The sequence below is a fragment of the Dermacentor variabilis genome, chromosome 7, assembly GCF_050947875.1.
Source record: "Dermacentor variabilis isolate Ectoservices chromosome 7, ASM5094787v1, whole genome shotgun sequence".
NCBI classification, from domain to species: Eukaryota; Metazoa; Arthropoda; class Arachnida; order Ixodida; family Ixodidae; genus Dermacentor; species Dermacentor variabilis.
Window position 1 is genome coordinate 96,012,589 of NC_134574.1, and position 26,151 is coordinate 96,038,739.

The following is a 26,151-nucleotide window of genomic DNA, read 5'->3' on the forward strand; positions in this document are numbered from 1 at the left end:
CGTATATATCAACTTTGCAGGTGATAACACGTGTGTGTGTGTGACATCTGAATGCTCACTAGTACCGGCAGAAACAGTACTAAAATAATATGTTTTTTGCCGCTTTAGATAAAAAATACCTACAGAATGTGCAAAGGAAGACTGCTCATTGTTGAAGCCGCCTTATTGCCAAGACAATTTGGACCCCGCGTGATACAGAATAAATAGATCACTATAATCGACCTTGTAACTGACCGGGACGCCAAACAAAAAAAAACATCCGGGCTACATCAAGTCCCTCCAATAAGATGGGCCGCTGAAAAAGCGTGTCGCCTGCGGTGTAGGACTCTTACAGGGCAGCTCGGCTGCAGATAGCAGCGCATATTGGTTCTGCCACCTAAAGAAACCGTTGATAAGCATCACGCATTTGATCCAGCCTCCTGGCTATACGCTAGCAATATACGCAGGTCATCATTAAGAATGTACGTTATCATGTAGGATGGTAAAACATTTTATTTTCCGCACTCACTTATGTTAATAATGCAAGACCGGTGTGATCTATCACGAGACCGGTATGACAACACCAAGAAGGTGTTTTCTTTTTAACCATACTTCATATGCACCTGTAGGAATCAGCACTGCTAATAGGGCTAGTTGGAACGTTGCATTCTTGTTGGATTCACTTGTAGGAAAGTTGTTTAAGCGTACCCATACGTTAATAATTATTCCCTTGGCGTCGAAATGTTCAATGTTACCCTGCAAATAGAAAAAGCGAGAATTCATATTAAATGGTTTATATGTATTTTAGATTGGAAACTTCAAAAAGATAATAAGATTCGCAAGGCAACTATCAACGCGGGAGGCCATAGGCTGTCATAAAGTCTTTTTTAGAATTTATTTTTCAAATCGCTCACAGCGATGTACATCAGAATTCGCCACCTCGGATGAAATCTGACCTGCCTTCTCGCGACCTTGCACTGGCTCATTGGTAAAGACCCTCATGAAAAACTTGAATTATTAAGGAGGAAGCCTTAGATGGATCATGGGGCGAAACCCATCCGGCGTTAACCATCCGGCGTTAGCGCACCAAAATTCAATGGCGCTAGAATTGAGGGTTGAACCCTCGTCTTATGGTGGAAGTCGAAAGCTCCACGTTTGGTGGTAATTAAGGCGACCGTAATTAAGGGAGAGTTAATTCAGATAGAGGGTATTAGGGCACTCGATTGCATAACCTTCAGCAAGAGTTCCACCCCCGAAGTAAAGGTAATTGAGGTACATTTGATGAAGATATACCTAATTCAGACACTCGTACCTTTATGAGAGACACTCGACCTTTATGGGAGTCAGACCCACTTGGAGATAAGGGCAAACCGGCCACATATTCACGTTTGATTCCAATTGACTTTTTGAAGGGGGAAAGTCAAACTCGATACCTTTGGTGGTAAATATAGCGAAGCGAATCCAGACACAGAAAATTCAGGTTGAATATTCAAGGCCTGTGAACTCGCGACCTTTGGTGGGAATCAAACCCTCGTCCTGTGGTGGGAGTCGTGCTCATCCGGAGATATGGGCGAACCGGCGAAATCTCCAAGTGGGATTCAAGTTGACATCATGAAGTTTGTGAGTCGTGAACGCTTTGCTGTTAATTGACGGGGGTTGACTATGTCACTAGAACCCACGACCGAACAAGGAGATATGGGTGAACCGGCCTTACCTGCAAGTTGGATTCCAATTGAGATCGTGAAGGTAGAGAATCGAACCCGCAACCTTTGGTTTAAATTACGAGGAAATTGATTAAGCCACGAGCAATTAGGGTAGAGTAAATTGAGGCACTCGAAACCACATTTTGTTGGAGAAAACAAGTAATAGGAAGCAACACTGCACTAGAATGAAAATGCGAAGTAATGTAATGAATGTGTCGTGAGAGTGCATGCTCTCACTTTTATCCTCTCTAGCGTGTGTGAAAGTCACTGTTAAGTTTTTTACCCAGTGATCATGCTGATTCTAACAGCATACTCCTGAATCTATTTGACCCAGGTGGTAAATTTCGTATGTCCGGAAGGTTACTCGAAGCCAGAAGCCAGGCGTTGCTTTCGCTCGCCGCGACAGACTCCTGATGAGCCAGCCCCACACATAGCGAACAAGTAGAGGCATCAAAACAATACCCCGAGAGACTGCTGCCCGCGGCCTGCTCCTCGCACAGGCTGTGAAAAGAACCGTTGCAAGAAAATAACGTAACGCAACAACCGCTCAAAGGTCGCAGACAGTGATCCTGACCTCCAACCCGCTCCAGGTCCAGACTTAGGGCGGCATCGTGGTGTCAAGGTGGCAGCACATCCAGCTACAAGTGGTCTAGCAGCAGGTCTCAAACCTTGAGTCACGTGAGCTCCACCGAGCGACACGTACAGTCAGCGCGCGATGATTACAACAATACGAATTACTCGTTATTTGCGTTTGCGGCCCTAGCGCCCGCACAGCAAGAAGTAATCGCTGACTTCCGCGCTCACCTTTCTTTCTTCCTACTGCTGCAAATTAAAATGGCGCATGCTAATATGTAAACAGCAATTCAACTGGATATTCACTGTAGTCAACTGGATATTCACTGTAGCAGGGGCCCTATAACGTAAAACTATTGCAATATGTTTTATTCCAATCTCCTAACGTCAAATTTCTATAACCGTCGACGCAAGCATCGGCCGGAGACCCGCAGCATTGCCTGAACAGGCCAATAAAACGCTTTCCTTGTTTATTGGAGGTGACTTTGCTTTCAAAATGAATAATATTGCCTATATTGAGCGGTTTTTGTTCGTAATTGGCTGCCACGAGGCAAGGAACATGCGTAAGTAGAGGGGGTTTCGATGGGGCCGAGCCAGCGCGCAAATAATAGATAGCTGGATGAAGACGGTGGTGTCGGCGTCTGCGATTCGCCCGCTGTCCTTTACTTAGCTTGCGGTAGCTGATCGAAAATCGCGGCGGCCTGCAACGGAAGGTTAAAAATGCCGCTAAAGCAGATCCTCAGCAACGAAGAGTTGGCAGGGCGAGGCCGTAAACGCGCCGAAAGCGCTCAACAACGTTAAACGGCCACAAGAAAATATTTATTATAGGTGAAGAAACCGAGGCTCTACGGCAGGTGCGAGTAGCCAGTGAATGAGCGATCGGCGGCAGCCATCTCTTATTCCTTTCGGAACGGGCAGCCTGCGGCTATACCAAAAAATATACCATTTTATCCGGCATAATAATGCATGTTTAACGCACACATGTTACTTTGACGTGGTGAGTTTTCGCGGTTTTGTGACGTCACGTGGCATGCAGCTGAGCTAGGTGCAGCCGGAAAACGCTTCCCCAATAGCAGACGGCTAATGGCGAAAAGGCGTCTAATCATGCATAATCATGCAGTCCAATCATTCATAACCTGTGTATACACGTCATATCAGAGAAGGAGCTATCGGGGTTTTCGAGACGTCGCGTGACAGACAGGCGAAGTGGGGGTGGCCCAAAAATATTTTTTATGATTCGCGCGGGGCTGGTTGCCGAACTGGAATGGAAATGTTTGGAATAGATTTAGATTATGGCGCTCCAGTGCACGTTGTGAAACTGCGCAGTGGTACTTTCAGCATTGAACGAAACATCTAAGCCATGGATGTTTGAATACAAAGTGAATAAATATTCACTTGATTTACTTAAGCTGCAACAAAGTTCACCTAAAACTTTAAGGTGATCAGTAACTGGGGTCAACCAGAGTAGCATAATGGTTTATTGCGCGCGTTGGCATAAGGGTGACTTGCGGTTAACCTGCAAAAGCAGATTACTCTTCAATAAAGACACATTTGTCATCGCCCTAGTATCCACATTTTCAAAAGGACAGGCCTTCATGAAAGGTCGATGCGTCATTTCAACGTTTATCTGAATAATTTCAAGAATCATACGAAATTGTGCTGAGAAGAAAAACAGCAGCTGATGTTTCTTATGTGGCACACCACAACACCTCAGAAATAGATGATCCATAACGTTTCACGATTTTCTTTTTTGCACTTGCTGGAGCGTTTTGAAGATGTGGAGGGTGTGCCAAAGTGGGGCCATATTTACATTGCCAGTATACCTCCTTTATCAACACTAGGCTCTCTCGTACAGCTGCGACATACCGGACGTGACGTTTTTTGTTAAAAACTGATCAGAATTCCATTTTAAACCTGCTCTCTTGATTTGAATGTTCTCTAGAAGCAGAACAATGTTCCAATAGCAATGACGTATCATTTTGACGAGCCCAGCGTTTCCTGGTGATATCAGTACTGAAACCCTGCGAATTCGGCAGAAGATACCACGGTGTGGTTAGAAAAAATGGCAGTGCCAACAGGCAATGTCCATTGGCCCTTTGTATACCTTCTTTATTTGCCGTCCCCTCATTCCGCGCTGTCATAGTCTGGATCTGGAATGAAGAGAGCTCAACATAAGCACAGTCACACACAATTAGCATGCCGACATGCGCCGGGTGATAATAACTTTTGGAATGTCTCTTACGGCTCAGTTATAGTGACAAATAAATAATGTGATGACAGTATACTCTTAGCGCTTGGTTATCGCCCTATCAAAACTGATCAAATTGCTGCGCTAGATTTCAACCAAGAAAGTTTGCACAACACTAAAAAAAACTCCTTTTCCATGACCAATAAGTCCTGAATGGTATCATGACATCATTAAGGCTTACCCGCAGAGCCACTCAACAAAAGAACGTATAAATTCTATGTAATAGAAACAAAATTGGAGGGCGCATAATCTTTACACTAAGAATGGATACGCGATGGCATTCAATAATCACTGACTGCTCACGTTTCCAGGCAACTATCGCTTATGTAACCGTAATGTTTAACGGGAAACGTTGGCAGGGAGCGCTATGCGCGAAGGCAAGCTATCTGGTAGAAACGCGGCCTTTTGCCAGGACCGCGGCTGTGCGGACACGAGCGCCATCTAGATGGACTTGCGAGGAACCGGGCGTGCCGGTATATGAATGGTAGAAACGATGGAAAATGGATTTGTGTTTGAGTTTCCGTGTATCAGAATTATGTTTTCTTGTACATTCGAATTGCCGTACGACGCTATCATCTGTGTAGGTTACGTGTGAACTGTAGTTTACAATTTTTCTGACGCTTTTAACGATGATAAATCAAATAAGTTCAGTAATATCCTTGCGCTACACGGAGGACCTGCATGGTTGGACATTCGCGGTTCAGAATGATTTATCTCTCGGAATACCGTCGAAGCTGGACGCAGGGCACGGGAAGCAAAGGCCCCATTTTTTACGACGCGGATCCCTTAACGCTGTCGCGTTAATATAGTTTCCTCAGAACCAGAGACTTTCCCACTACTGTCTTCATAGAATATATAAAAGTGAAACGTACAACGTCGTCGGTGAAACCGTGGCTTCTTGTGGTGCTTTCCGCTCCTGGAAAATGGACTCGGTCCAGGCCTCTCCTTCGCACAGACGCTAGCTGCGTTAGTTAAAAACATAGCCAATTTTAGCCCTTAGAATGGGTAGAGCAAATATTAAACAGTCAATCAAGTTTTTACTTTCTTCATCATGATTCTCATCATCAGCCTATTTTATGTCCACTGCAAGCAGAAGGACTCTTCCTACAATTTTCAATTACCCCTGTCCTGCGATAACCGATTCCAGCCAGCACCTGCGAATTTCTTAATTTCATCACTCCAGTCATAGTACAAAATAGAAAATGTATTCCCTCTCAAACAAATTTGATAAAATATTGAAGGCAAATGTAACAATAGGATAAAAAAGAATGAGACTGGCCTGACGTAATATCCCGCAACTACAAATATTTGGGTTTATGCATTAACTTTTAGATTGACCTGTTCTTTAGCACAACAATGCTGGTCAAAGTAACACATTGCACGTCTTCGGACATCTCAATAGCTCATCTGAAATGCTGCGACAGGTTACTCTATGCAAGCATGGAGTAGGAAGAAGGTTTTATGAAGAGAAAGGAGGCCAGTCTGGGGAATTCATCTCCTTACTGACGCAAGGCAAAGAGCGAAGTATAAGAAAAGAGATTCGTAAGTGGCACGTGACTATGGTTAAGTACAGTGATCTACTATATACGCGTTCTCTGGTTGGAAAAGCCTATACGGCGTGTTTCATAGTACAGTATTTTATGTCAGTTATATCGCAACAACCAGGCAGATATCTAGCAGTGCATAGATGACTTTCGGATGAGCTGTCTGGTACGTGGATGTGCCCTTGAGATGCACTACACGCTGATGTAATCAAGTACCCGCTGAATAATAACATGCAAACACATTTTGCGCGGTCTGCACATCACAGGAGCCCTAGAAACGAGCGCCTATACTAGAATCATAAAAAAAAATTAGGTAGCAATTTTATGGCGCGTGGGGTATTGTCAACTCGTCCCCTCGCATTCATATTTTTTTTTTATTTCGAGAAGAGGTGGAAGTCCAAACTGTCAGCCCTTGTGGTCGGCCGTCAATAAATGGCACAAGCAAAGTATTTGTGCGTAGTCTTTTGCGTCGGGGCTGTAAAAGACAGCAGAGTCATGGCTCCGTTCCTGCCCACTTTTATAAAGATATCGGTGAGTATGCGGCACATGAAGCCGTGACACATGGCGCAGTGCTTCCTGGCCTCTGCAGAGCAGAAGTGGAAGCCAGAATCGCATATTACCGTCAAATGCATGAACGCACTCTTGCCGATGGTCGAAGTCTTCCTGTTGTCGTGCCCTAGAGGTTTTGATGGAGTTGTAGAGCAAGGTGTTGCTGTCATAACAAGAAAATGTTTATTTTTTCATAATATCCGGCTAGTGCATGTCATTTCGGCCTCTAGGTGAGCCTGATCATTTCTGGTCATTCTAAAATGGCTAGGAAATCATTGTAGTACAATGGTACGCACAAATAGGGACACCTCCGGAAGCGGAGTACTGATGTCTCCATTTGGACTACTATACGCTCTTCCCTGATTAATATACCTATTTATGAGTTGCCGTGCCACTTTTCAGTCAGGAAGTGCTGAACATTGTGCGAGACTTGTTAGTAGTATGCATTGAACTGTTTCTCAAATACTGGTCAGCTTAGCTGCTGTAGACGACATCCTATGTGGAATGCTGAAGTGTTGCGTGATGTCGACGGTCCCCATCGCTCGTCAGCGCACGAAGATATGAAGGCACTTTTGTCTTCTTTGAGCGTGACTGACCTATGTGAACGCATTTACCTCGGTCAAGCCCTCCGCGTGCGTGCGTGAGCTTACCGCGGCTTTCCTCTACCTCCCTCCCTCTCACTATCTTACCTTTCTATTTTTTTCCATACCCCGAAGAATGGCAGCCAAGCAGACGCATTTCTGGTTAACATCACCGCCTTCTTGTTTCTATTTCCTCCCACGTGATTTTGATTTCAGGTACAGTGTAAGCTGGTGCATGTTAAAAATTCATGTTAACTGCATCCGCATATGTAGGAGAAAGTGTAGGAGAAAGTGAACTGTTTGAGCCCTGCGGGCAGTACTTTTTACTTATTTGTTATTCCAGCGATTGAATGCCTCAGTGTCGCCTCTGCCACCATCCAAGGCAGAACTTCCGGTATGTGATGTGGTGCAAAGTCCGATGGCAGTAAATTTTGCCGCGACATTACGGCTTCTCAGTGCCTGGTGCCAGCTCGTGTATTTTGTGGCGAAACAGCGCAGATGACGGGACATGTCAATAATGTACAATACAATGCACTGACTACCAACGCTGTGCCTGCTTGTCTCCTTTGTTTTTATTACTATCTCGCTTCCAATTAGGGACCATTTGATAGCCAGGACATCACCCTGTCCATTTTTCTTGCATCTCATTAGCTGCGCAGTTTCGCCATAATGCACGTAATCCAAGAAGCCCAGATAAGAGCCCTTGTATCGTATACGTGTCGCGCTGGCCATTGGGTGTCGGCTTTACAGACCGACCCCAAAAATACTGTATGTGTCTGTGATTTCTGTGTGACGGCAGCAACCTCCCATGCACTCACACTGTTTCATGTTTAAGATTAACTCGAGCGGGCTGGCGGACGCCTCTGCAATTGCGTCCTATTTAGATGAGCATCGTAGTTGTCCTAGTCAAATTCTTAGTGCGCCCAGCCTGTGCCCTTTGAAGTAAACTTAAGAGTAGTAATAGGAAGGGGAGGTGATATTCGCTGTTAACCAAAAGCGTATCCTGAGTTAATAAGAAGCCGGGCAATATCTCAAGGGATAGTGCACAGCATATTATGACATCGCGAGCAGCATGTTTCTTGATCCAAATCATCCTGTGAGACTTAGTTAAATTACTTGTACGAAAATCTGTGTAGGGACGACCTTTCATCGATAGAAAAATTTCATGCAGCAAAGGGTGGGACGAAGCCATAAGATTTCGAAAATTCCAATATTTCTCAAAAGCGTATATGGACGTCGACACGTTTCAAGGTAAATGACCTTGGTTCCGAGGAAAGCTGCTTTTCAGCACTGGATGGCCGTTCAAGGACGACCAGGCGAGGAGGCAACGCCGGATGGATGCGGCAATCGGAGGGTAGAGCCGAACATAAACGCCACCTGCACGGGCCCTACGATTCTATCAAAATGACGACACCTGTGCGGGCTCGCCGATTAGATAAAAACGATGTACCTGCACAGGCTCGACGACTGGCTGTAGGGGACGTGACCCCAGCGAACTGAAGGCGTTGTAAGCTAGAAAACCATAGGAAAAGGAGAGACGTTCTTCTTGCCACGGGTTGTAACGTACGATTTGCTGCCGGCCATCAATGACTCTTTACTGTTATTTTACTTCTTTCTAAGCTCAGTACATAATGTAACTGAACCCTCATTTTTCCAAGTCCACCTCAACGTCGGGAAAGTCCCGCGCCCTACGGAAGATCAAGTAGCACAGCCTATGTTCACAGCTTCTCTTCTCCACAAATTATTCCTGTATACTAACACGCTCTTCTGCGATGTTCGCACTTGCTTGATTGAGAGAGTATGATTGATTGAGAGAGTTTAAATGCAACAAACCTCGTCAAAATTGGTGCAGTGGTTGCCGAGAAAAACGAATTCTCTTTTTACATGTATTTAGATAGGAGCACCCGAGCTAAAGCTTCCTCTTAAGCCGCTGGTCAGTTGGCCTGGTTGTGGACCGCAGTACTCAATTGCCGTCTGGGAATAAGGTTTTTGGCACACTATGCAGGCCATTTTCTCGTATTCGACCGCCTCAGCGACGCAAGCTCTAACATAGCGCGCCTCACCGCCATCGGCTGACGTTCCGCCCGGACTCAAATAACGGATGTCGGCAGCATAAATCCCTGCGTCCTGCGCGCGGCTACTTCACTCGCACGGTGGGCTTCGCCTACGTGAGGGGCAATGTAACGGTACTTGTGTTAAACCTAAGAAGAGAAGAAGGAGTAGTGGGCTTTTGTTCTCTTCTGGAACACTACCCGCATTCAGTGCTTTAGCGCCGAGCCTTCTAAATATACGCCTCCCTTCTTGTAGCAGTGCCTAGGATCCCAGGATATCTGCTCACCGACAAGCGTTGCCAAAGAAATTGCATCGAGCTATTCAGACCCTAATTTCATTTTAGCACAAGTGTCATAAAAGTTACAAACAGGGGTAAGTTGCCTCAAAAAGCCTTGTCAACGTTTCAAAAGGAGGATCTATCTTCGTCGAAGGCGGCTTTGTCATACTCAGAAGGTTTTTTTAAAGGTAAGGAGAGTGACGTCAAGTGTGTTCGTTTCAGCGGTGGCTGGTGGTAACGGGAGAGACTCTAAAGAAATGAGCGCTGTTGTTTGTCGTCTCTAGGCGCGTCTTCGAAGACGAGCCGACAAGAGCGGCTGAGCGGGAAGGCAGCAGAAGATAAAAAGTACATACGAGGATGTCGGGAGAGCAAGAGGCTAGGAAGCCTTCAGCGACAAAGGTCGTACATGCCGTAGGGGGCGTGCATTTGAGGATTTGAAGAGCCGTTCAGTAGGCCAGTGGGCGGGCAACAAAGTGACACAAGTTGAAAAAATGATTCGAGTAGTGCGGCAGCAACGCGTCGGGTATTTTGAAGGTGTTATGACGGCGACATGGAATTTGGGCCAAATGAATGGGGATGATTGGAAAGGAGCGCCTTAGTCTTTCAAGCGATGGTAGCCCCACTAATTCGGCACTGAGGTGTTCGCGGTGGTACACAGAAGTGGCGCGACCCTGTTGGGTGAAGGCGCAAAAAAAACTATCCTGACGCCTGGGACCTCAAAATGTTTGGGTGGTGGTGAAAAAAACATTTAAAAAACTTAGAAAAAGCTAAGGAAAGAGAAAAAAGGAAGAAATAGGATGGCAACCGCCAAAAACAGCGGAGGTGACAGTTGAACATTTGAAAAGGGCTCGTCTGGGCAGGAAAGAGCGGCAAACGGAGTAACATGTGGGCTTAGTAACCGAGGTTAGCTGCTGGCATAATCTATTTCTCTAACTTTGTTGATGACATGATAATGTTACGTTTAGGTTACAGCTTTCTGCGATACTAGGTTGTCAGGTTCCATAGTCATTTTTTTCAGGTTTAGGCATATTAGGTTTGTGTACTGCGGTTGATTCCGCATATTTCATCTTGAGAGACGAACGGAAGTTTGTTTGTAGTGTACAGAGCCTTGCTTTGTCGTAATAATGACTGCGTTACTTTGAGTAGCTGGCTGCTGCTTTAGATCAACTTCGTTCTGTATCTGCACAATGGCCGCTGAGCTTTGTGTGAATTTGTTGTCCAGTTTTACCTATGTATTGTTTAGACAGTGCAGATAGTACACTGTGTTACTTGATGTGCAGGCGAAACTCCAACTTAGCTTCTGAAGCTAATCCAACATTGTACTTTTGTCTGTGTTAGTATACTGTAAATGTTTGCTTGTAGTGCACCTGGGGCGACCCCAGGGACGGGATCTTGACTTCGTCTTGGTCCTTAGTTTAGCATGCACAATAATTCTCTTTAAATTAGGGCTGCGTCTATAGCTTTTCTGGCGCGTCGGGAAAGAAGTTATTGGTTTTGTGGTTGCTGGTGAGAATTAGGTAGCATATATTAGCAATGTTTTTTGCCGATTCTATAGCGCTTTTGAGAATTCCCTTGCAACAAGATCCGTTGTTGTTCTGGTGATCTTATGGGGGTGTTTGAGGGCCTTGGCTCCTCTTAATTTGATTGCTTCGGCGTAGCCTTTTTGAAGGGCACAGTTCGAGTGGTTCAAGCATGATAGACTTTCTTTGATGCCTCCGAGCGTTACCACTGGTGCCTTCTTTGAACTGCAAAGGCGGCCCACTAAAAGTTCTATTGGCACCACGAACTTATAAGTCATTGGTACGTCAGAACCTCTGCGTATCAGCGAGAAATTCATATCATAAATGCTAAACACACTAGGCTATCACACACCATTAAAAACACGTTGATCACTAGTAAATTTCTTCGCTCCCATTGCCTCTCCTCATCCAAGTGCTTCACTAGAAGGCCAAACTGCATCTATAAATCATCAGCTACTCACTTTCACAAGCGCTGTTACAGAGCTGGCACGATGCAAATCTGTTCGCGTTTCCACCACAACCTCCATATAGAAAAGGTCGACAGGCTGCCATGCCTGGGTCGAAGTACCACTGCCAAGACAGCTGCCATCCAACATGGCAGTTTCCAATATCTTTAGGTAACGAGCATTCCGGCCTGCGCATCCTGCCTGAAAAGAAGAAAAGCGTGCTCTAATGCGAAATACCAATTCTGGACAGTTGCGTTTTTCTCGGTTCTCACTGCTTCCACTTTTATGGGCCTCAAAATGATTGATGCAACGGGATTTTCAAAGCTACAACTTTAAGGATATAGTATTACCTAAGGAATCGGAAATGCATTCCCCGAACGTGGCATCTGCTAATATCTGATAGTAAAAAATTGCAAATTCACTACTAATGGACAAGAAATAATCTCTGCATTAGGGAAAGCAAATTGGGCATTAGGTAAATGTTGTCTTCCGATTTCTTGTTTCCACTTTCAGTTGTATATTTGCACCAAATTGCTCCTCGCAACAATATCGCCCCCGCCTTCATGTTTAGCATTTTTTATAGTTTACCAGTAACGAAGATCAATCCTATATATAACAATATTTTGACGACAGAAGAGCGCGGGCAAACAGGTTTTTTCTTAAGTAGGGGAGCTTAAATAAAAAGTTTTATTTGCTAAGAGAAAACACTGAGCATCGCGTTTTGGTTTTGATATGCAGTGTAGCACAATATATGCATAGTTTTATTCAAATACCACTCAATATATGCTTAAATCTTCTCTTGATATGAAGATTTTTCAAAAGCAAGTATCATTCATTGTTGCTGGTTATACATACAGGAGTAACCGTTGATACATTATACTTCTGAAGAAGAAAGGGGTCTGATAAATGTGCACATTGGCCGAAATTGGCACACGAAGCAGATTACTCGGCGAACTATATTTACTCTATGTTTAGCTAATCGTTATAAAAGAGCCGTCCTTCAAATCATTCTTTTTCCCACTCATAACGCAGCAGTCAATTACGAGAATTATTCTCGAAGCCTACGATTACTCGTTTGAACCACGAAAATCTATAAAGTTCGAGGTGCTACTTGTTATCGATACCATACAGGAGCATTAGTTTACTCTCCTTTGATAGTCTCAGCAAGCGAAGAGCTCCATGGAGACCATATGCCGACTCAGCGGAGGCTTGATAAGACAAAAAAGTCCAAGTAATGTAGACCAGTATTTACGGAAAAAAAATGTTATATCTGTTGCAGTTCTTTTATTCCCGTTGCGTCTTTTGGTGTCAGCCATAAAGGACACCATCAAGCATTCAATATATAAGAATAGGCCCGATACAATGCAAACACTCTTAGGTATGGAGTGACGCATTCAGTCAGGTTATATAGTAATAAATGCTTCTCTGTCACAATGGTGAACATATGACCATCCCGGCAAGCAGCACACCAAACGTGCGCGACTTCATCGTCCTTTTTGGTAACGACGCACCGATAAGAATTGCATGCTACAGGGCCCCGGTTCTAGTCAGAAAGCCGCGGGACAGCTGAGCGGTGCCAATGGAAGAAACAAAGCTCTTATCTGTAGCAAAACGCGCTATATCACGGTGATATGAAGGTTCGAAGGCGTTTGCGGTGGCGTGTGACTACTTATTTATTGTTGTCGGCCGCGTAAATACGGAAATGGTGGCGACACGACTGGGAAGTGGTGGGAAACCGCGGTGGTTGACACGATGCAAACCAGAGAACTCAGAGACGCCTAATTTGCTCTTCGTCGCGTTAGCAACGAGACTGTACAGCCGCAGTCTAATAAAAACGTGGCGCAGTTGAGTCTTGTGTTTGATCGTACTGTGGCTGAAATCGAGCATATCGTCTCAAAAGACCAAATAACAGGAGAGGCTACGAAGTACTTTGTCAAGAAAATGCTGAAACAAAGGTACTCGAACATGCCAAAAACAGTGATGATAACAGTCTTCTACATTTTAGATGGCTGGACAGGTGTCTGGCGATACGCTTTTACAAAATTAATTTTGGAGAAAATTGTAAGGCCTTAAAGAGCGGCAGTAGAATCTTGTATTGCGCGTGCGATCGCACGCGTAATGGGAAAACGTGGGATCGTTCCCCACCAGCGTCAAATTATTTTTCATCCACTTTCAATTTCATTAATTTGTAATTTCTTTATTTCACTTAGTAAGTACAAGTAATTTCCCGCGTGTCGTCCTTGGTTAATTTGTTTGTGGGCTTCTCATGATATGATAAAAGGCCCAACGGCCTTATGTAGTGGGTTAGTAGTTCACACACATGAACTAAATAAATAAAGCACCACTCCATAGTGTACGCTAGTAAATACAGCGGGAACGTGTAAATGTAAGAAAAATGACAACATTGAATCAGTTAGCTAGGCAGAACAATAATGTGCAATAACGGATACATGGTAAACACTAAGTGTAATACAAGCTACACGCATAATAGCAATGCAACTATATACACAAATATGAGACACGTACAGATGAGCGTTTGAACCTGAAGGTGACTCTATAGGTTGTGAGTCAGGTCGTCATTGGTCGCTGATACAGACGATGTCTCCTGGCAGCTTATTCCCAGGATAAAAGTGGCCTCGAACCACTTTGTATCGAAGTACAGAAAGGCATTTGAAGTGAAAATAGGCTATTTCAAAAATATTTTGCCTAAAAATGTACTTCAAGGCGTTCAGCAGAAGCGGAGTAATTGGCGATCAAATGCGGCCTCCACTGTGCTCCCGTTCCTTCATCAACACCTTCCACGGCGAAAGCTACGGCTCAGTGGGGCGTGCCCAGAACGCTCCGACTTCTAAATGTCACCGTGCCGCACCATTCAAAACAGGTTAGTATAGGAAGAAAATGTTTCATATTGAATTGCTGGTGCTGACGTGAATGACTCGATGGGCACATTAGATAGGAGTTGGTAATTGGGAATGGGTGGGATATACATTGTGACACCCAGGGAGAAGCGATCGCAGTCAGCGTGACTGTAAAGACGATTTTAGGGACGTGTTTATTTCACTGATCTTGGATTTCGCGCCTAATCTTTTGGTATCAAACAGGAACTTTTCGTATGAGGTGTAATTCCGTTTTATAATAATAATAATAATAATAATAATAATAATAATAATAATAATAATAATAATAATAATAATAATAATAATAATAATAATAAAATAATAATAATAATAATAATAATAATAATAATAATAATAATAATAATAATAATAATAATAATAATAATAATAATAATAATAATATTCTTCATTTCACTTCTGAAGAGAGGGAGTGCCAGGAAAAGCTGGTAAGTCAGCTTGACTAGTTCCCAACTGCCCGCAGTACAAAATACAGGAAACGGAACACTTTCGGCATGGCAACATAAAGACCAAAACAAATAGTAGTAGTAATTCAGCAATAGCTTGTACACAACAGTAAGAATAAGTAACTCTAGAAATAAAAAGTTAGCTGCGTGATCGATCAATGTTAAAAGAAATGCACAAACATGTAAAAACTGCAAGTAAAAAGCGCTACATAATGACGGAAAAGACGAAAAAAGGGGAATAATGCAACTTAAATTTTTTTTAACTGGCGTAATATAAGTTGCGCTTAATCATTCCGAGCATCTCACGTACGCTGTTACAGTGCTAGGCTCCATGACAAAGCCGACGATAAATGAACAGCTAAATACACAATGTTGCATACAAATTCAACTGGACTGCTATTCAATGTCTAGTATTTTGTAAATGGGCTTAGCTTTACAGTGAGCGAAACGGTTTTTCTTTTGTTTACGTTTACTTCTACTTGCCAGTAACGGCACCATTTACATACCTTTCCCAAATCTCACTACAAGTTATTAGCAATCTGGGTGTAACTTACCTTCCTGCTTATGACGCAACCATCCACGACTAATTTTACAAAGAAATCTACTACCTTTAGAGGTAATGCGACTTAGAAGCAAAATCGGCCCGAGCACACATTCTTGTGGCATTCCTGATTTGGTGTGCGTATCTCTTGCAATAGATATTACTCTATCAGGCATATCAAAGTTGTGCAATGAATAGAGAAATTAACAAATCTTCGATCCTAAAAGGTAGCGCACGCCGGTAGACTCTTAGCAAATAAATAATAATCTAATAATAAGAATAATAAGACATTGCCCTATTTACTTCGGTACCTTGCCAATTCATAATTACATCAGACAACCCGATACACTGCGAGCAGCAAATTGCCTTTCTTTTTCTTTTTTTAAACGGTACTGCGGGACTTTTCCATGGCGTTAATCATTGACATCTGTGTTTAAAACATATCGGAACTTATTTACCTTTGGTAGTATGCAAGCTGCAGCACCTACGTTGTTTCACTTACGCCACAGGTGAACTTATGCCTTGTGTCACTACGGTAACCAGCGTTGTACATTTGGTACTTAGAATATCTCCCATTACTTTGTGCCTTGTGTTTGTATAATTTAAAATGTTATTTTTATCCATTACCTGTCTATATTATCGAAAACTAATTTGCATTGTCATGGATTGACTTCAGTTTGCATACACCTTCTATTATTTTGCAGAAACGAAAAGTCTACAACTACCTTGCCCATTCTTCTTGTTTAGCTGGCTTAGGTAGGTGCCATAGTTGATTAACACACTAACAAAGAGGTTTAGCGCAAACCATAGGTAAGCTGGATAATACAATTCGAGCACTAGATCTGGCGCACGGCTTCAGTATACAAAACCAGAACAACAAAATTTATCGAAGAGGTTATGTCATGGACAACACTTAAAGCCTGTATTGTCTCATGTTATCATTTTCATTCGTGGTTTTCTATTGTGCGGGTATCAAAGTACCTGGACGCATAATTTTAAACCTTTATCAAGCGAAACCTTTTTTTACCCTCTATTATAATCATCTATTATTAGTCTATAGTAATCATTGTCTACCAAAGGCTATTGTTGCCCTGTGCTAGCACTGATCGGTTCCGAAGCGGTGGTAAAATAGTAGAGTGTCCGCCTCGTATGCTTGAGGTACTAAACTTGACTACCGGAATTTTTTTTATCCGTAGAACGACCGAGCGCTCAGTTTGTAGAATGTAGAACGACCGAGCGCGCTATTTTATATGGTTTCTCATCTGGGAAGGGGGGGGGGTGCATAGAGGTTGGCGATGGTCCTAGGGCGCCCCTTTTCCCCACGAGAGCAGTTATCAATTGCCGAGCATCTACCGCTGCTCTGAGAGGCAGACGGGTACTGCCGCCGTGTACCTAGCTGTACAAAATACGTACCAGGGCGTAATGGGCCTAGTGCTGTACAACTATGGCAGTTTCGGACCCTTGGAAGGACGCGCACTGATTGGGATTGGTGGCACGGAACCACCGCTCCTTTCTTCGCGGAGAGGGGCTAACGAGAGGGGCTGATCAGGGGCTAACGAGAGTTTTGTCGGGAATTTAGGGTGCTGACTTTTTCGAAAGCGTATAACCTCGAAACAAAGCCGAACTCCAGGCCGAGGTACACGAGTGAAATAGCAATTAATAAACATGTTAAATTCATCTTCATCTGCTGTTTACTGGCTGACATACGTATAGTTACCTTTCCTACCGTGTGTTTAATTGCTCGGTAAGCGAATCCGCATTGTCACGTTAATAAAACACTAAACTTTAACAAAAAATACCTTGGTGCTCTCTCCTATTATCACATAGGTGCCGCTGCGTCAAGAAAATTCCTCTTTTTGCTTATTCCAGGGCTGCCATTTAACTGCTAACAAATTCATATAAACAACGGGCAAAGAAGTTATCGACACCTAACCACAATTTTCGAAATTTTGAGCAACTGAATTGGTATCACATTTAAGTTGAGCGTTTTAACCGAAGCGTGAATTTGCTTATTGGCAGCAGCGTTTGAAGCAAAAATGTATTCTGCGCATATATTCTTAAACAAAATTTGAAAATTACAATCACATATCTAAGTAGCCGAAATTGTGCAGTATTGGGACGGCTTACATGGGACGATGACCAGGAAGAGGAGAAAAACACAGAGTTCCCACTTCATTTTGCTGCTGGGATGTAGCGGGCGTCCAGGTTACGATCTCGGAACCTGCGTGAACGCCAGCTGTCACTTAAGTAGGCAGTCGTCCGTGCCATAAATTATATGTGGCCTTTGCATGTGTGCTCTTGCGTTCTCGTTCGTGCCAGGCCACACAAACGCCGCCTATTACGGTTCGATGGCACGATGTTTCTTTTCAATGTTTACACGGGGGCCATTGATGCAGCTCGAGTGCGCGCGGTCGAGTACGCGTCGTATCAACAAGTTATTCAGTGTTCTGTCATTGCCGGCATGTGTACCCGGAGACCAAGCTTTTTCCATTTGCAATAACTCTGTCGCGCTGAAGTTTGCTTCCGACTTGGAAAGTCTTGTAGTTTCGCCCTAAATCAACCTTTGTTTCAACGCGTTCGTACAAAAACAACGCAGTGAATGCTGTGTGACATTTTCAGTGATGACCGTTTGTTACTTTGACAACTCTAAGGTTCGAATTGCCTGCACACGTGGCTTCCGTTCTTATTTTCTTCGCGCACCGCCACTGCCAGGTTTTCTTAATTCAGACGTGCAATCAGGGTGTAGGGAGGGTCGCTTTAGAAACACTGTTCCTGCTAAGTTTTCTTTTATTTAAGTTTTTAGACTCTCACTATCCTTATGCTATTGACTCTACACTTCGGAAGAACGTTCACAGTTTCCTCGAAATGTTCTTCTTGGCGCTGGTGCCATGACTAAAGTTTCAACTAGGTCAAAAAAAAAACTAAAGAATGGATTGAATGCGTTTGATGTGTATAATATAACCAATTCACATGCAGACAATTAGTAAATTATTCCAAGAATAATTACGGGACTTGCGTTCTAATATGTATTGCCCTAGCCCTGTTCCAGCGCCTCAAGGATAGAGTTACTCGGTAAAACAGTCATAGGAACAATATTTTTTCTATTATTTTGACACAGCGAACTTGCTTAGCTTTCACCGGTAGCCGCTTTTCCCTGTCTAAAGTGTGTTAGAAAGTTATCGCTTGTAGCAAGACAGGGTTTATTGTATTGTAACTCTCTCAAATACTGTGTCCGATTCTAGAGCAAGGGAACCGTGCTTTTTTATACTGCATGAGTGACGTGAATGATGTCGTGTGTCGTTGAATTCACATTAGCCGAAGTGGTTGCTTAGGAATATAAAACGAGTCATGAATAGGTAGCTAACGGCATTGACCTGCACATCATATTTTAACGATCAATGTCTGTGCTCACCGCTACCGTTCTCTTTTGAGCGTAACTTGTTTTGCTGGGCACAAATTCACCTTTCAAAAGCTCAGTTCTCTCGTCATGTGCCTTGCAGTGTCTTTTTGAGTATGAGGTCCTGTGTGGCGACTTCGGAAATATTTGAAGGTCGTAGCATAGTGGTATTGACCACTTCTGTCTCGTCTAGTCAGTAAACTTGAGGCCTATTAGTACCAGTAGGACAACAAAAAAGGCAATAAGAAGAAGGTTCAAGCATAAGAGGCACGCAAACCTAGCATAGGGCTATGTGTGAAACAGTAATATAGTGCAATTAGCGCAAAAATAACAAAATCGAGGACCGTTGCACTAGTGGAAACTGCATGATCATGAAATTGCACCAATGTAGATTCACTGAGCAAAAAATTTAGACTTATTCTGGAGACAGAACAGTAAAGAAAATGTCAGCCAATCCCGAAGGTAGTGCTGTCCAAAAAGAAAGAAAGCAATTAAAATAAATGCTGAATAAGTGACTGTGTGTTAGAGCGAAACGCTAGTAAAGCCTAGCAAGGGGGCGCCAATGACGTTAAGACGACTCAACAGTGGTTGACAATGAATAAAGGCAAGGCCTCCTGCGGGAACTTGTTTTGCTTCCCCAATAACAAACACAGCAAAACGACGAACATAACAGAAACATAGCAAACATGCACATGACATGCTACATTATTGCACCTTGAAACACCTTGTCTTTTTTTGAAGTCAACCACATTGTGGCTGCCTTTACTTTCCCTAAGTAAACTTACCCACTTGTAGTGCCATTTAACTCGGATAATAACTGTATATTGACCTTTTACGTTACACTTTATTCAACATCCCGACCCCGTGATAATTTATTATATGGCATTCGTGTCGGTATCGGCTCCACAATTGTTTTTTCTTTGACCACTGTACTTATATCACCAAGCAAGTAATTTAAATGATTGACCTGCCGTGGGTCTCAACGACTATGGCATCGCATTGCTGAACACGACATCTTGGTAAGAAACCACCGCCCTCGCAGCCATATTCCAATGGCAGCGAAGTGCAAAATAATTCATCCACTGTGGATTGGATGCACATCAAAGACCCCCAGGGGATTATAGCATTTCCGTAATCCCCAGCTGCGGCGTGTCTCATAATCATAATATGGTGCTAACACGTAATTGCCCACTGTATATATGAATAATGATTGCAGTGGAATAAAGAAAAACTTGCTAAATCAATATCTTTTTCTGGGTTAGTTTGGGTGTAGACACGATATAAGAAACGCTGGAAGTAAGAAAAAGCTGCGTGAGAAGTCAGCGCCACTTTTCCATCAAAGTGAGCATATTTTTTCTAAATATTTCTCTTATGATCAAAGGGAGCTCTGTCCTTAGGCGCCTTCATGCGTACCTACATAATTAGAGCTTTTCTTTGCTATTCTAGCATGGTTTCGTGATTGCACGTGCTGAGGCCTGGCTGTTCTCTTGACGAAAAGGCCAACCAATGAAACGGGAGCACGCGCTCGGCGTGCTCCACGTGCGACAGGCAGATCAGTTTGACTCTCGCCATGCTGTCGTCGTAACACAACCGTCATGCATTCGTTGTCATGCCGTCGTTGTGACGTTGCCATACTGATTCCGTCGTCGTCACTCAAGCTACGTCATCCGATTCTTGTAATGCTGTTGCGGTTACGGCATCGTCGTCTTGTCATTGTCACCATAAGGTCGTCGTCACACAGCAGTCGTGACGTCATCGTCGTCGTCATACCCACGTCGTCATCCTATACTCTTCATACTGGTGTCATGCACTAGTCAACATGAATTCTTTAGCATATGTAGCTCTGACGTTGCCATGGTCATTAGATCATTATCAGTCCAACTTCGCCCCGTTGATGTAATTATGCCGCCGCCATCGCACAGTTGTCGTCATGCCATTGCCGTGTTGCTATCGTTGTCCCTCTATCGTATTACCGACAGCATTGCATCGAAATCTTCATCCAAGCCTTATCGCTCCATCTTCGTAAGACTGCCTTACGAAGATGTATATAAGATATATATATATATATATATATATATATTTGAATATACTGCAGGTCCTTCACGGCCCGTGCAGGAGTGGTACAGACATGCCATGATAAAAAATCATGGTGAAAAGTCAATACACCTAATGCGGTTATTAAAAGAGTCGATGACATTGCAACACACAATATCGTTAGTTAACTTTTTCCGCTGGGAAATGGCCGATAGAAAAAGGGAGTGTTTGTGAGCATTAGCACGCCTTGGAGAAAGATAGATGGTTTTAGAATGATTTAGTGTGGTTGAGCGTTTTGGAGGATCTTCAAGGTAATGAGAACGTGTTATCTGGAAATGGTCATGGTTTAATTGATAGATGAATTTTAGTCGCTAAATTGCTCTTCTCGGCGAGAGGGCTTTTAGTTTTCCTTTGCTAGCAGACCTGAGACACTGGACAGCCTTTGGTAATCCGAATATACAAACCTAATTGCTAATTTTTGTATGTGTTCTATTTATTTATAAGGCATTTTTGCTGAAGGCTCCAGATTAAATCAGCGTATTCTGGGCACGGTCTTATTAGTCTTTTGTACGCATTTAGTTTGAAGTGCGGTGGTGCTGCACGCAGTTTCCTTCTTGAAAAGGATCGTTTGTCTACGGCTCTTGACACATGGTCGAGATATGAGGCTCCAACTTACGGTTAGGCGCGAGTTTAATGCCTAGGTATTTTACCTGGTCGTTTTTGTTGATTAGTGACCTTCCGATCGAATATGTAAAGTTACGCGGAAGTTTCTTATTTCTGAAGGACATGTAATGTGTTTTGGATGTGTTCAGTTTCATGCCCCAAGTGTTGCACCAAGAGTAAATTGTTTGCAGTGAATTGTGAAGTTCTACCTGGTCGTCTGAGTTGTGTACAACTGTGTACACGACACAGTCATCCGCAAACAGGCGCATCTGAATTAAGTTTTTAATGGAAAACTGGATGTCGTTCATGTATATCACGAACAAGGGGGGTGCTAGAACCGACCCTTGATGTACTCTGTGGTACACATCGAGTGCTTGTGAAAGATGATTAGCGATTGCAACGCTCTGTTTACGCTTGGTTAGAAAACTGTCGATCGAGGATATTATTTATTAGTAATACCAAAAGCCGATAATTTTGAGAGGAAATCCTGGTGCGGACCTGCATGAAACGCTTTAGAAAAACGTAAAAAAACTCCATCCAATTGATCATCATTATTAAGTACGTTAGCTATGTCATCAGTTAACTCAGCTAGTTGGGTTAGAGTTGACAGGCTTGATCTGAAATCGTATTGTTGTTTATATAGAAATTTGTTTCTATGTGAGGTATTATGGCCTTACCTAATACCAGTTCCATTATTTTGCAGTATGAGCTTGTTAATGACACTAGGCGGTAGTTATTTAAATCTATTTCGAGCTCGATTTATGTATTGGAATTATTCCATCCTTGCGACAATCGAATGGCAACACCGATGTTAGAAGAGAAAGAGTGAATATTTTAAGTAGATACTTTGGTGTCCAGCTTGCGTATCGAGTTAAGAATGAGTTAAAAATCTGATCGGGGCCGGTAGATCATTTAAGATCAAGCTTATGCAATAGAGACAGTATACCTTCTTCACTTACAGTTATTTCTTTCATTGGTATTTTGACATCGTAAGGTGTTAAAGCTGCATTTGTAGCATGTTTCGTAAAAACTGCCTGAAAGAAGTTATTAATCTCATTAGCAATGTGTTCAGGATCCTGAATAACATGATCCGAGATTTGGATTTGCGGTATTTTTTTCTCGTTCATCTGACAAATATCGCCAGAAGTTGTGAGGGTCATGCGCCATAAACGAAGGTAATGCAGTGTCAAAGAAACGGGTTTTTGCTTCCCATATTTTTTGTTTTAATGTACCGATAAGATCGTCTAACGTGCACTTGGTCCCCGTTTTCCGCCGTCATATTATTTTTATTTTTGGTTGGATTATTTCACGTGTTATCCAAGGATATTCTCGATTAATGTGTTTCTTTTTTATTTGGAATGAAGGTGTCTTCGCAATACTTAACAATATTTCTAAAACGCGTCCTGAGTTGTACATTTGTTAGTTCACTGAATGTACGAAACTGGCAATCTAGGAAACCTAGTACAGCAGGATCATTTGCGCGTATATAATACTTAAAGCATCTAAGTTGCTGTTTCTTGTGTTTTCGCGTCGTTGAAATCGGACAGGTTAGAATAAGCGCTTTGTGGTCTGAAATGCCATTCTCGATGGACACAGAAGATCCTTCTAATGTACTACTTATAAGAACTAAGTCAAGTAAAGATGATGATGTTGAAGTGATACGGGACTTATCAGTTGCCATTTGGTGCAGTGAAAACGTAAACGCGACGTCTAGCAGTGAGTCTGAACTTGCGACATCACGGCCGTCATGTGAAGCGGTTGTTCCAGTCCATTCCGGGAAGCTTAAAATTCCCGTCAATAATAAGTTTTGGTCGATAATTAGTATGTTTTTAAAGATAATTATGACTCTGATCGCTGAAATCGGGTGCTGCATTTGGGGGGCGAAAAACGCCCCCTACAGTTAAGCTTTTGCTACAATACGCTATTTTGCACCGTAAAATTTAATGGTCGGGAATGCCATCAAGTTCTAAGGATTTTATATTATTTTTAATTGATATCGCGACACCGCCGCCTCTTTAACCTCTGTCCTTACTGAACAGTTTGTATGAAGGAGGAATACCTTCAGGATCACGAACACCAGGATTAAGCCACGTTTCTGTTATTACTAAAATGTGAGGTTGATATGACCGGATTAGGTTCTAGAATTGATCAAATTTATTTACCACAGTTCGGGCATTTAGGGAAAGGATTCTTAGAGTTTTTCTACTGGGCTGTCATTTTGAAACTTTCTTGTATTTAGAAGATTTCAGCGAAGCCGAAGTGGAGAGGGACTGTTTTGAAAGACTTGCTTTCTGCGTTAATTCACTCCTAATATTGTTCACTGGGTTCCAAGTATACAATTCTTCATCGATTCTCAGTTTGTCGAATGTTAGCCTAACTTTTGCTCCGTTTGCCCTTCCATTTACCGCTGAATGCCACAAGTGCGTGCATATTTCCTTTACTCTCTTAGAAAAAATCTCCGGAAACCGTTAATGGTGTGGCTTTCAGTTTGTAGCAGAAGGATTAGATTTCGGTTTCTTCGGCGTAATCAAACAATCTAAGTGTGATCGGGCTATCGGGATATCGTTATCATGTTGTCGTCATTCAATAGTTGTTATGCCGCACCATCGATGTCAGACAGATGTCGTCGAGAAGTTTTTGTAATCTCGACGTAGCCATGCCATTGCGGTCATTCCCTCCAGACGGTTCCTTCGACTTCGTAATGCGATTGTAGTCACACCGTGGTCCTCAAGTCTTTGTAGCAATATATTCTTCGTCGTGCACTTCTCGTGGTCGTAACATCGTCATCATCGCAGAATGAACTTCTGATTCTCTTCATGCCATCGCCCTCATAATGCCTTCATTGTTCCATGGATGTTGTTTTTCTCGTCAACGTGCAATTGTCGTCACTGCGTTTTCGTTATGCATCGTGGTCATGGCGTAATGACCATTGCTGGTCTTGGCAAATGAATGTTGTAGCGAAGTGGTCTGATGCTGGAGGCAGTGTATGTCGCTTGCAGACGAAGGAAGGAACTGTCGCAATGACCACTGGACATTCTAGATAGGCATGTATTCGTCAATATGGTGTGCCCACATTTGCTTGAATGCTAAATGCCCTAACGTCGAGAGATATCGTCGGATTTGTTCTGCGAGAATTTGTTCTTCCTTCTCTGTTATTCAAATGTTTGCGACTAGGTATGACTGATTTGTACTGTCTGTCGCGCCAATTAGCTTATACTAGCTTGTTGACTTGTTGTGGCCTTGAATTTAGTGCATTGTCCTATTATCTATTTTGCTCCTTCGCCCCACTTGATGTGATACCGGTAGAGGAGTCATTGTAAATACTGAGGCAGCAACTGATATATCTCTATTAACATATATAAACATGCATACATACTTATATATATATATATATATATATATATATATATATATATATATATATATATATATATATATGTACATATATATATATATATATATATATATATATATATATATAAACGAGAAGAAAGGGAACCGAAAGACCCGAATTTTAGTAACCATATCGTAAGAAGCCAACAAACATAAACTTCAAGGCAACATTTCGACTTTCTCTTTGAATAAACAAATGATAGCCTAATTGAAATGAAAGTGGATGAAGAAAGAACTAGCCGCATGTGTGGTTTAAGCCGACGTCTTCGCATTACGCGTGCGATGCTCTAATCAACTGAGCTACCATGGCAGCGTTTTCCCATTCACTTTCTGGGGTATTTATGTTTTACTTCTGGGCTAAAGGCGTATATATACATCGACCATTGTAAGAGTTCCATTAACTCGATCATTCACTCTAGAAGACCGCACGCCGAACAAGGCGACTCGTGCGACGATGAGGAGTATTTACATGCGAATAAGAATAAGGTGCGAGTGAGGTGAAGGGTAATAATAATACTTACAAAAAGTATGAATTGTTCGGGTCGCCGAGATGCTTCCGCTTACTACTCGGAATGAAGCATGAGCAGACGCCTTCATCTGTCGTTGCTGCGTTGAATGTGGGGCCGGACTGGTCATCACGTGGTGTTCTGAGCTTGTCGGAGCAAGCGTCGCGGCGGCTTTCGAGGTCAACACAGAGAAGGATCCAGGGCGAGATCACTAGAGGCGACCGTGTTCAGAACGTGTGCGAGAGGGACGAGCTGAACTGGGTCTAAAGTTAATCATCCGGCGGAAGAACGGACAGTGACCATTGGAGGAAGATGAATACGTTATTATAGAAGTATTGGATCTTTTGTTTGTGTGGGCACAATCGTTTCACGTTTTCAAGGCTCAGTGATTAAGGCGAAAGCCTTAGGCGGCTCGTGGGACGAAAAATCTGATGTGCACGGTTAGGCCGTCTGGTGTTATGGCATGAACATTCAAGGCACCGAAATTCATAGGGAGTCGAACCCTCAACAGTTCATAGAAGTCAAACCCTCGGTCTTTGTTGGGAGTCGAACCCACGATCTTTGGGGTTAGTGTGAATTAGGCCACCAATTTACAGGAAAGCGCGAAGCCGAGGTGAAGAAGCGTCACCACGGCATGTGATGTTAACTGAGGCAAAGTTAAATAAGGCACAAGTTATTAAGACAGAACTAATAAGGGCACTCGAACTCCGGACCTTTGGTTGGAGTCGAACTCACACCCTGTGGGGTGAATTATGGCAAAGTTAATTAAGACACCGTATTAGGT

General features: G+C 43.0%; 1 protein-coding gene across 1 annotated transcript; it reads right to left on the reverse strand.

Annotated features, from left to right (window-relative positions):
* Window positions 1–455: 455 nt before the first annotated feature.
* LOC142586949 (uncharacterized) lies at window positions 456–17,604 on the reverse strand. The gene is made up of 6 exons (XM_075697820.1): window positions 17,502–17,604; window positions 11,488–11,673; window positions 5,376–5,465; window positions 4,360–4,405; window positions 1,694–1,746; window positions 456–735 (listed from the first exon to the last, which is right to left on the reverse strand). Exons 2-6 carry the CDS (start codon window positions 11,620–11,622, stop codon window positions 541–543), a joined length of 519 nt encoding a protein of 172 aa, XP_075553935.1. The 5' UTR covers window positions 11,623–11,673; window positions 17,502–17,604; the 3' UTR covers window positions 456–540.
* Window positions 17,605–26,151: the final 8,547 nt, after the last annotated feature.

Coding starts and splice junctions, on each gene's coding strand:
- LOC142586949 (XM_075697820.1), bottom strand. CDS start 11,622: ATGTTGGATGGCAGCTGTCTTGGCAGTGGTACTTCGACCCAGGCATGG. Junction 1,747..4,359: donor GGGGACGGCAAATAAAGAAG/GTATACAAAGGG, acceptor TTTAAACCAAAG/GTTGCGGGTTCGATTCTCTA. Junction 736..1,693: donor AATTGGAATCCAACTTGCAG/GTAAGGCCGGTT, acceptor TTCTATTTGCAG/GGTAACATTGAACATTTCGA.